Source organism: Pygocentrus nattereri, chromosome 27 (genome assembly GCF_015220715.1).
Source record: "Pygocentrus nattereri isolate fPygNat1 chromosome 27, fPygNat1.pri, whole genome shotgun sequence".
Classification (NCBI taxonomy): domain Eukaryota; kingdom Metazoa; phylum Chordata; class Actinopteri; order Characiformes; family Serrasalmidae; genus Pygocentrus; species Pygocentrus nattereri.
In genome coordinates this window covers 9,746,808-9,759,011 of record NC_051237.1, presented here as the reverse complement: position 1 = coordinate 9,759,011, position 12,204 = coordinate 9,746,808, and the positions used below count along the sequence as shown (strand labels likewise).

Below are 12,204 nucleotides of genomic sequence, written 5' to 3'. Positions count from 1 at the left end.
AGGGTCGCGGGGGGGTGCTGGAGCCTATCCCAGCAGTCTTCGGGCGGAAGGCAGGATACACCCTGGACAGGTCGCCAGTCCATCGCAGGGCAGACAGACAGACACAGACTGTCACTCACACACGCACACCTAGGGGCAATTTAGCATGTCCAATCGGCCTGACTGCATGTCTTTGGACTGTGGGAGGAAACCGGAGAACCCGGAGGAAACCCACGCAGACACGGGGTCTTAGTAGATAACTCACTAAAATAAGGGTCTTTATTTCGTGGGTTATATTTATTTATAAGAGAACACAACTGCAGAACCATAGACTTCGCTTGTGGTATGTGGTGTATGGCAAGGCAGCAATACCTGCGTTGTGAAAATGAGTTACTCTTACATTTAGCTTAAACTGATCAATACCAAAACTTTGGGGCCTCTTCCTTACAAGTTGTTTAAGCCTTTATTATTATTTGTCTTAACATATTTGTGAGTGTTCTTACTTCCTTTGACAACCTACTGGTGGACTGTCATGATGTATGTGTGTCAGTATACTTTTCCTACCAATTCATTTGAGAATTTACAGTTTTTGCTGCGCATACTGAAACATACTTGGATAAAGTCAAGGTAGATATAAATTATGAATGTTCTGAGTGTGAAGTAAGAATAACAGTTCACACATTCATTGTCAAGTGTCAGCAATCCTGTATTTTTACTAAAACAAGCAATGAATACACCCCAGTCATGGGTGACTTTAAAGATAAAGAGTAGTTGACATAAGCAGTGCTCTAGAAATTAATAAATTAAGCACAATTAAAAAATACATGTATTTTTGTTGACACTATCATTCAATTCCTTTTAAGAAGAATAGCAACTGCACATGTATCTATACATAATTTAGGAAACTTTTTAATTAGATTTACGTGCCATAAGCTCTAGGAGAGTGACAGCAAGCTTTTCAAGACTGGAGGGGGGTGCCAGTTCCTGAGGCGGAGAAGATGACGGATGAAACGGATCATAAGGTTCCGCACCAGAAGCACCGTCGCGCTGATAACGTGGCCTTTGTGCTTGTCTCACACCATACACCTTTTCTTCTTTTCTTTGAGGCCTGGACTTCCAAAGGCTCTCTGAAAAGACTGAAATGAAAATAATGCATTAATGTGACTTGCAGTAACTTGATCTGCTTTTTGGGACACCTATGAACAATAAAGTCCCAATAGACATCTTGAAGACAGAGTTTCTCATCAACTTACCTCTTGTATCTCTTCTATCATCATTGTCATAACGTGGATAGTAATTCTTGAGATCTTCAGATCGTTCAGCTGATCCCCTTCTTTTAGGGTCCCATTCAAATTCACGCTGACTGTCAAGGCTGGCTTGAGAGTGTCTGAAGTCACCTTCACTATACCTTCCATCTGCTCCTGCTCTTCGTCCTTCATAGTTTTCATAACCTATAGGTTTGTCAGTACCCCTGCTCTGTCTAATGTTTTGAAAGCTTCTGGGTTCATCAACATGCCCTACTCTGGGGTTGTCATCAAAACGTCTGGCCTGCTGGAAACCTGAAGGATAATCTTCAAAATGTCCTCCACGTTGAAAACCTTTAGGCTTGTCCTTAAATTCTTTTGCCTGTTGGAAACTGGCAGGACCATCTACAAAACATCTTCCATGTTGATAATCTCTGGAGTTCTCAAACCCTCTTGACTGCTGGAAATTGGTACGATCATATTCACATTGTCTTGATTCTTGAAAATCTCTTGGGAGATCTTTATATTTTGAAGACTCCTGGTAAGAGGCTTTTTCATATCCCTTCATGTCCTGAATGTGTCTGCGGTCTTCAAAATATCTTTCATTTTTTACATTTCTGGAATTGTCCTCAAACCGTCGGCTCTCTTGCAGACTTGTGGAATCATTTGTGAAAGTTCTTGCTTCTTGAAAAACTCTATGGCCATGCTCATATGTAGTGGTTTCCTGAAATCCATGGTCATCTAGACATCTTTCCTCCTGCATGTCCCCACGCTGATCCACCCACCTATGAAAATCCTAGAGGGAAAAAAAAGAAAACATTATGTATATAAATTATATATATATATATATATATATATATATATATATATATATATATATATATATATATATATATATATATATATATACACACATACATACATACATACATACACACACATACACACACATAATATTCCCATTTGCACAACTGTGTGCACTAATGAGAACATCCAAAACATTTTCCATATTTAGACTGCTATTGTCACATGATGTCCTAAATGGAACTATTCATTTAATCTGTATTTGTATTTTATTAATACCATTTAAATATTCAAAGGTCTCACTTGAGATTTTGTGGGAACCGCTCTTCCTGGGTTTTTCAGAGCCATGGTTTCAAAAAATCTAAAAACAAACAACACAACAATCATTATATTTATGTTATTACTATTATTATTACTATTTATATAAGCCATATAGTCTCACTTAATTGTATCCTGGAGAAATAACTTACCTCTTCTGTGCAAGTGCTATCTCTAATGGTGTAGCATCAGAGAACCTACTCTTCCTTTTCCTTTTAGCAGGGCGATCTTCCTGAGTGTAGTCTTCCAAATCATCTCTGTGTCTTTGGGTGTAGTCTTGCACCTCAAAGGACCCAGCCCTTGCTGTATTTTCTACATTTGGAACATGTTTCCTTTCCTCCTCTGCATACTGGAAGCTTCTTCTTGGTCTTTGCAGTTCATCTATGCTACGTCCTCTTCCCTCACATGAAGTGTACATCCGATCTTGAATTTGCCTGTCCTGCCGGTAGTCTGTATCTTCTAGGTATCGAGACGAACCACTCATCTCTGTGTCAGCAAATTTGCTTCCTGGAAGACCACCATGATGCATGTCTTGCATATCTGAATTGGAGTTCCACCCTCTTCTGAGATTTATCTCTGGGTAGCATTCATCTTGACGCTTACCACTATAAGACCTTGCTGGAATGGTTCTGTCAATTTGGTGTCTTCCACTACTATCTTCTTCCAGAAAAGACCTTACACTAATGTCTCCTTTTAAATAAGCTCCTTCAGAGCAGTTGTCATCTTCATAATATCTTTGTCTGCCACCTTGGTAGTTTGTCATTTCACATCTGTCATTCTCTGGGTAGGAGCGCCCATGAGCTGCATTATCTTTAGATGATATTTCATACAGGTCAACCTCATGATAACGAGATGGCTTTCCAAGAGCATCATCCTTCAAATACGATCGTTTGTAACCATCTTCAGCCAAGGGAAATGGCCCACTTCCGTCTCGCCCAGAGTAGGACCTTTCATGAGTATAAGAATGAGTGTCTTCTTCTCTTCCATGGCCTGTAGTGGAATAAAAATGTGTCACACACGCACACGCACACACACAATGACAGCCACTGCTCCTACACCAGGTGGGGAAAAAACAAACTGACCATGGTACCTGGTTTTAGTGTCAATGCTTAATGTGGCACAAGTTAGTATGGCTGCTGTAGCAGTGTTTCTTTGGATTTTTTTCTGAAAAATCTACAGACAAAGCAGTTTGTAGGGGTTGTGTTCACATACACTGAGAGTACTCAAGTAGCAACATTTCACTCAGACCACTTTCCTTAGATCACATCAGTTTTTGTGCAGAGTGAGCATATAAATCATAGGGTTTGGCTATACACAATGGGCAATTCAAATGCCCAGTGTGAGTTGTCACCAAAGAACAAGACTTCCAAACAGAGTATATGGCTGGATAAAAACATTTTAATTACAGCAGAGAATGGCTTACACCAGCAGCATACCTCAAACAAAAACACTGGCAGCATACTTCAAAAAACAAAACTCATCACTAGGAGTTCTTTTCAAGTTTACTTACTAGAACTACAAGAGCTTTTGCTTAGTTCTTTTGTCATTTGAAACATACTGCCAGTTTTAGAATACACTCCTCACCTTGATAATCCTTTTTTTGCCGTTGGCCCTCGTTTGGCCGGCTGAGTGCCTTAAATGGAAAAACAGAACACTTTCAGGCACACTTTGTATAGAGGATGTTTACACCTTGCATGAACATCTGCTTTCCACGTTCAGATCCCATCACATTCGGATTACACTTGACTGCATGCAAAACCAGAAGCTTAATTTATAAAAGATAAGGTTTTATATAAAATAAAATATTAATATATACATTTTTCCTAGTCTTCCAGATTTTGCATTTACTTCCACAGTTCCCCTTAACTGCCTTTTGGACAATGAATATCAAGACCTGGAACCACTCTGATATCTTTTTATAGCCTTCCCTTGCTTTGTAGGCGTTGATTAGCTTCATTTTCCAATCTTCAGGCAGCTGCTTAGATGAGCCCATGGTTGTTGAGCGCACAACATTCAGAGAATTTAATACGCATTGGAAATGTCATCAGCGGACATGGCCTGATGAGTCAATAATTTATTTTATCTTTAATTTATTTATCTTTTTAAGTTAATCAAACATAAGTAACTGCATTAATATTTACAGAAAATGTCTAATAGTTTGCTGCAGGTCTGGCACAACAAAACACACTTAATGTAAAATATTCGCACAATAACGTTAAATTTGATACTATTTTTGCAGTCAGTCATCTACATCGCTACTCAAGTGTAATGACTTGATCAAAGAGTAGTATTACTGTCTGACTGATTACTGACACGTTCATCCTTCGCTTTAAATCACACAAAAATGAACAGGCAGAAAAAAAAAAAAAAAAAACGGACATACCACTGGACATCCCCATCCTTCTTGCTTTTCCACAAGCGCAGCCTTAGCCTTCGCAACAAGACCTGGTTGCTTCTGTGAACTGTTTTTCTGCCACGTCACCAAGTCTGGCCTCTTCAATTGCTGTGCATAGTTGTTATGAGACCTGTTACTTTGAGTAATCAAATTGAAATATATACTTCCAAAATAAAAATGCAGCTGTATGCCAAGAATTTTTTTTAATTTTGCGATCATTTCTTTTGCAATGCATCTTACTATTTCACAATCAAAAACTGCAGAAAGAAAGTACTTAAATCTCACCAGGTACTTCTGACGGTGCTTGCGGCTGACAATGTGGCATACCATCGTACACATGTCCATCACTACTGCACACATTTTACACCTGTACCTCAACTGGACTTTGCCATCATCTGTGACAGCATCTTCCTCTTGTACCAAAGCACCAAGTCCTGAAAATGAAAAAAAAATATGGTAGGAACAGAAAAGAAAAAGCCCTTCACAGAACACTCGCTACTATAGAGTCTGCTACTGAAATTAAGCTCACTGGACAAAGAAATTAGTTGTATGCATATTTTTTTCCCCTTAATACTTGGTTACGTGTCCCCTGCCTTAACATCATCCTTGTTGAGTAAGGATTATACCAGTCTCTTGAGGTAGTTTCTTTCCATTCCATTCTAGCCCACTCTTCCACAAACTGAGTGCAGATCCCAATGATCCATCATGTTTGTTGAACCAGTTACATATAGGCACCCTACCCTTTGCCCTCCTTATATGGTTCTGTGTAGAAAATAATTCTATATAGCACCCAAAAGGGTTCTTATATTGTTATGATGTCAAGCTTGAAACAATAAACAAACACTTTTGCTTGCTTCATAGAACACCTTTTCAAAAAGATTCAAGGTTCTATAACCATTTTTTTTGCTAAACAATCCTTAAAGAACCATCTTTTTTTTGTGTCTCAAGAGACTGATGTCATCCTTATCTGGCAGACCTAGTGCTGTAATTAGGGCATTTGGATGCTTAACAAAGTATAAGAAATTATGCTTGTGACAGATTTTTTAAGGAGACTATATTTTTAATATTCAAATTTTTGTCACGTTTACATAAATAAAAAATAAATAAAAACACACAAAGTATCACTACATTTTATAGAGCTGCCTTACCTATAATGGGCTCATCAAGGTTGAGGTATTTCAAGTATTGTTTGATATCTGTCCATTCCGGCAGTGGGAGTGGCATAGGGATGAGGCCTATTGAATTTGACAAAACAGTCAGCTTCACTCTGTAGTAAAATATTTACACATCTATAGTGGAATGAACAAATTTTACATTTTAATTTTCCATCATCAATCCTAGCAAACACATCTATTCTCTAACAGTTACAACTTTAATATTCAAGCATTTAGGTAGCACATGAAACTAAAACATATCACATGTGCACATGATTTGCAATGTTCCAACGGTTCCCCAGTAATAAGAACAACACTATGATGTCCGCAAGAAAACAGCGTGCATGAGAAAGCAGTCATGTTTATGTGCATGATGTACTTTTCCAAAAGTATTCAGGCACCCATCCAAATCATTGAATTCAGGTGTTCCAATCACTTCCATGGCCACAGGTGTACAAAACCAAGACCTAGGCACGCAGACTGCTTCTACAAACATTAGTGAAAGAATGGGTCGCTCTCAGGAGCTCAGTGAATTCCAGCATGGTACTGTGATAGGATGCCATCTGTTGTGAAATTTCCTCACTACTAAATATTCCAGTCAACTGTCAGTGGTATTATAACAAAGTGGAAGTGATTGGGAACGACAGCAACTCAGCCCTGAAGTGGTAGGCCACGTAAAATGACAGAGCGGGGTCAGTGGATACTGAAGCGCATAGTGCTCAGAGGTCTCCAACTTTCTGCAAAGTCAATCGTTACAGACCTCCAAACTTCATGTGGACTTCTGATTAGCTCAAGAACAGTGTGGAGAGCTTCATGGAATGGGTTTCCATGACTGAGCCTTACATCATCAAGTGCAATGCAAAGTGTCAAATGCAGTGGTATAAAGCGCTGCCACTGGACTCTAGAGCAGTGGAGACGTGTTCTCTGGAGTTGGACTCGGCCCCTTAGTTCCAGTGAAAGGAACTCTTAATGCTTCAGCAGACCAAGAGATTTTAGACAATTTCATGCTCCCAACTTTGTGAGAACACTTTAAGGATGGCCGAAAAAACGCACTTACAGTCTCGTAGTCCTCATCTGGGGCAGGATTCTAGACAAAAGCCAGGCCCCAAAAAGGGCAGTTACAGTTCTGTAGTCCTCATTTTGGGCAGGACTCTAGACCAGAGTCCTACCCCAAATAGTGCACTTACAGTCATGTAGTCCTCATTTGCACACGGCTGTAAGCTGTCCCATTTCTTGTTTTGCTGTTCAAAGTGGTGTTCAAAGGCACTCGTTTTGTACCTTTTGCTGAGGACCGTATCATTGTGAATTAACAGTTTCCTCTTACCCAAATATCCTTGAGATACAGAAGAAGAGCAGTCAGAAAGGAGGGGTCAGGTTACAGCTGTCTAACCAACACAGAGTAGAAGATATTCAGATATGCGTCAAAATGTGTTTTTTTTGTTTTTTGTTTATATACACGTCATCAACGTGTCATTCAGGTGCCTGATAATTGCGCGTGTGCAGAGCCTGCATGTTGCACGACTCTGTCCCAAACATATGCCTGAAGCCTTCAAGGTCTCTTGCCGTCTATGTTCACAAGTAAGCAAAAGTAAACAAGTAGATAAATGGAAGTGGATAAATGGAAGTATACACAGCAAGGGTCAAGGTAAGTTAGTCTGTTTTTCTTTCCACAATACAGACTCTTCCATTTTTTATGTTGGCAGTCAGCTGTGACAAAGAAGACGATCAGTCGTCCTTGATTGGTACTAGTTCTTCGACATCTGCTTGGTGCGTCCAGGCTGCAAGTTCATGGTTAGACCAAGCATGTAACTTTGTCAGGTAGATGTTGATAGCAGACTCTCTAACAAGCCCCACATGTATGGGATTTCTTCAGCGAGTGACAAAAATCCACTTATTTTTTGACGGCATCTTGATGGCACAACCTTAATTTTTAAAGCAGAAAGGAAACTTTCAGCTGAATGGAAGAGTCACATTCCTGAATGAACTGCCCCCTCAAAATTCTGAAAACCTCAGAGAAATCAGATGGAGCAGCAAATAATTAACTGAAAGGCAATCAAAGCTGATGTTATTTCAAGTACAGCATCAAGGCCAGCTCCAAGACTCCAAGTCCAACTCTGAATATATGTTTCAAATTGGCTCGTTTAAGCTTTATGAAGAACTTAAGGCATATACTATACTAATATGCATATACTTCTTTTATTTTGTAGGTAGGACAGCGAACAAAGTGTCCAGCATGTGTTCAAGAGTCCACTGTTTATATTATGTTCCAGGGCTGAAAACTCCTAAGTACATTAAACTGGCTAACTCACCATGCTTGAATTCCAGTGATGTCAAAGAAATATGGGGGCCAGGAGTGCACAAGAGCACAACTAGTTATGTTCTCTCTGCGTGTGAAGGATGGCTTCATTTCTTTCTCCTTTTTGATACAGTGAGACTAACCAGTCAAGGATATCTGTTGGTGTGAATATACTGAACAAAGAACCTTTGTTGCTCTTTGGATGCACATGACGCCATGTGAGCAGCACCTCTAAAATACTTGATAAGAAAAAGGTGTCCCAGAGGGAACATATTGGACTCCCAGTGCTTCTTATTTTACAGAAGCTTAACATCAACTGTAGAGAAAAGCTGAAACGCTGTTTACTTAAATGAAAGTTTACTGCAGTGTTGATATAATACGTGATCATAGTAGACTACAGAAAAGGTTGGAGACAATACGGCTTCTACCGGTTCACTATACCATGAATAAAGAAACCGCCTGTCTCATAGAATGTCCACTGAATGACGGCAGTGCTATAATGGGAAACGGGCAAAGTAAGAAGAAACAATGGTTGGACTGGCCAATTTATCAAATACTAATCAATCAATTGATTGATTATATAAAACTTGCTGCAGCTTTATCTATAAACATTCAGGAATGTTTTTTTGTTTTTGGCACAATACAACCAGTAGTCGAAAGATGATTAAAGCTGTTTTAACGTAGTGTTCAGAATTACTTACCCTTAGCAGCCTCGGCCTCTTCCTTCTTTGTAGAGTTATGGCCAAAAAGTGCAGAAAAACAGATACAGGTGAGTAAACTGGTAACAAATCATATCAGACCTGCCATCAGTCTCTTTCAAACACAAAAATAAAGAGGTTATACCCAACACTTACATTAATGTCCTTTTTACTCAAGAGAATGGAAAGGACAAAACTTTTTTGCCATTTAAAACAAAAACAGATATTTGTCAAAACAGAATCCATAAAGAAATCGATGTTTAGGATCCATCTTGCATTTTTATAAGGAAACAAAAAACCCTTTGAAACTCCACTTGAGTCGAGAGGACACAGAAAGCGAAGTGAGCGAAGATGATGAGAAGTTCAGGCATAACTTCAAATGCAATCATAAAGCCAGAGCCATGATTCCTTGTTCCAGATATATACAGACAAGTGAGAAAGTGACGGTGTGGTGCAAGAAAAAGAACTTGGAGAGCGACGCAAGTATGTGTAATCTCTGAGTTGAGACCAGAACGAAAGTTTCAGAAACAAAGGTCATTCCTTGTGTCCAAGCATACCTCCAGCTGTCAGAAACCAAACCCCTTACACAAACCAAACAGACAGTTTGGAATATGTAATGAAGGTCACCTACACACACCAATGAACGAAAAAAGCAATGAATTTGGTAAATGTGAGCTATGTTGGATCACATTTATATCACAGAACAGTGACATCACACAGCAGTGACATCTTTAACAGAGATCCTCGTTGGACAAACAACATTAACGTGTTTGGCTCCAAATATGTGCTTCAAACATAAATAGTTTTTATGTAATGAAACACAGAGAGCAGGATTACATTTTCTTGGAAGAACGGAGTCTGGAGATAAAGCTTATCCACCGGGTTTATCCAAAGTCAATGTTTCAATGTAAGGTCCCCAGACTCCATAAAAGGGATTCATGTGGATCCATGAGGAAAAAAGGCAACATGGTCAAAACTCTGTTTATCAGGTCAAACGGTATTTAATTTGTAGTGCATGGAAGAAACTATACTCCAGTCCTCATTCAACACATCAGTGGTGAGAAGGAATGACAAAGCTAACTTTAAAGTTGATTTAATTTAGCACAGTGTGAGGCAACTCCTCAGACTACAAAGAAGAAGCAAGAGGAACTAAAGCATACAGCTCGGATAATATCCAAAATAGACTTATGTGCAATCTTCCAGCAGAGAAGGCAATGGCAAATTAGCCTTTTATTTCATATGAGAAGTATGAGTGAAGCCTCCAGTGGCACACATAACACTGCAGTCCACTGGAACACTGTTGAAGAGGCAGGCCTGGAGGTTTCAAATACTGTGAACAGATCGGAGAAGTACAATTCAGTACCTCTCTCAAAAACATTTTACGATGAACCTGTACTCGTGACGGATAGAAGACTTTTCCGGATGATGCCAAATATTAGGCCTCTAAAAATCTGGACAATCCAAGTGGACAGGGAGATGAGGATCAGACTTCATATAAAGCTTTGGTTAAAATGCATCACATCACAATAATTGAGAAACAACCTAGTACTCAACAATGAATAAATTAATAATGAATTCATTCGTTCTATAATATACATATATATATATATATATATATATATATATATATATATACATATATATATATATATATATATATATATATATATATATATACACATATATACATACATACATACACACACACACACACACACACACACACACACACACACACACACACATATATATATATATATATATATATATATATATATATATATATATATATATATATATATATAAATTCCTCATTAACAAAGCGTTCAGCTTATTCTACTACACTGGTTACTCTGGAAGTGTAGAAATCCACAAATTTACTTACTTTCAAATGCTGTAAAGTGGTTAGATGGACCTTATACTGAGTTTCACCGTTCAGTCTTCTGTTACAAATCTGAAAAGTAAAATGGTAATAAGGAAAAAGGACATGATCGAAGCAGTCCACACAGCAGTCACCTCACTTTCAGTTCTCCACCCTGTCTGAACCATACAGCTCACACTGAATCGAGCAAAGCATTTAGCTGCTAGTTCCAGGCACGAAAAGTTAAGATGATCTACCAACCAAGGCTTAAGCTGAATATTTCATATTCAATATTTAACCCTATTTACCGTGCAGTCGAAGAAGACGTTTGACTGGTCGTCGTCGTAAACAGTCAGCAGTAAGTCAGCCATCGCCAAGCTGCTAATGAATTATTAGCAAGTTGCTAGGAGAGACCTAAATACAGAGCGAAACGGTTAACGATAGCTACAGCTCGCCAGGCTACGCTTACATCTGGACACAGAAAAAAGGAAGATGTGGTTACACAATGAATTAGTTTTGATCTGGCATTACTAGGCGCCGTTAGTTAGCCAACATGCTAACTGACCCATCTGTCGCTAGCGAGCTTAGCTAGCTAGCCACTTAACGCTAGCTAGCTTCTCAGAGAAATAGCCCATCTAGCGAAATCTCCGCGGACCGTCAGGCAGTGTGGTTGTAAACTGACTCGAGTCTGCATATGGCTACACTGCCAATAAAACGACAAATGAGCTCAGTTTTTCACTAAGAAGTATTACTTTGCTAACGCGTTTAAGCTCTTCTTCCTTCCTTTGCCTTTGGTTTCTTCTCCTGCTAATGAACCTCCGTGGCCGATGGCAGATACCGCCACCAAGCGTTCACCGGCTGGCAGGGCTAGAACTGGAACACTGAGAAGGATTTACACAACGTACCAACCAAAACTAAACCATATTAACAAATAACTCGTTGTGTTACACTAACCACTTATCTGTTTCAACACAAAATGCTGAATATGAACAACATTCTCATTTTCCAGACAATGCTATATAGATATCAAAGTTCCAGAATGTCTCGTAATTTTTATTTTATTTTTACAAAATGCACAATTAATTCACTAGTCCATACTGTCCATACGCACGGCCTATAGCAGTGTAGCCCTGCCCATTCCATTGAAGTGATAAGGAGTGTTGTTACTGCAGACAGTCAGTATCAGTGTGCATGATGTGCAGAAAACAACTTAATGTTATGCTAGGGCTTGCTGTTAGTAAGCAAAAAAGAAGGCAGACATCCAAAACGAGTGGCTAAACTTTATTTCAACTGATGTTTATTGGGGTTCAGTCACAATCATACATTTCAGCCCTGAGTTCTTTTTGAAGGAGGTGCAGTGCAGGGCAGTTAATCAGAAAGGAAGTCATTTACCTATATTGGTCTTAAATGCACAGTAACAAAACAGCTTTTTGTTTAAATTCTGAGTAATTACAT

At 39.0% G+C, this 12,204-nt stretch overlaps 1 protein-coding gene across 4 annotated transcripts; it reads right to left on the bottom strand.

Moving 5' to 3' along the window:
- Positions 1-667: 667 nt before the first annotated feature.
- Positions 668-11,609, bottom strand: si:ch211-13c6.2 (uncharacterized protein LOC100000125 homolog). Of its 4 annotated transcripts, none has more exons than XM_017695281.2 (12): positions 11,502-11,609; positions 11,058-11,163; positions 10,774-10,842; positions 8,892-8,916; positions 5,889-5,975; positions 5,026-5,174; positions 4,729-4,848; positions 3,930-3,978; positions 2,498-3,335; positions 2,331-2,388; positions 1,233-2,019; positions 668-1,115 (listed from the first exon to the last, which is right to left on the bottom strand). In XM_017695281.2, exons 2-12 carry the CDS (start codon positions 11,118-11,120, stop codon positions 889-891), a joined length of 2,472 nt encoding a protein of 823 aa, XP_017550770.2. In that variant the 5' UTR covers positions 11,121-11,163; positions 11,502-11,609; the 3' UTR covers positions 668-888. The 4 variants fall into 4 exon arrangements, with proteins under 4 accessions (XP_017550770.2, XP_017550799.2, XP_017550788.2 ...); XM_017695310.2 differs by having other exon boundaries at positions 11,511-11,596; XM_017695299.2 differs by lacking the exon at positions 11,502-11,609 and adding an exon at positions 11,315-11,495.
- Between the last annotated feature and the right edge of the window lie 595 nt (positions 11,610-12,204).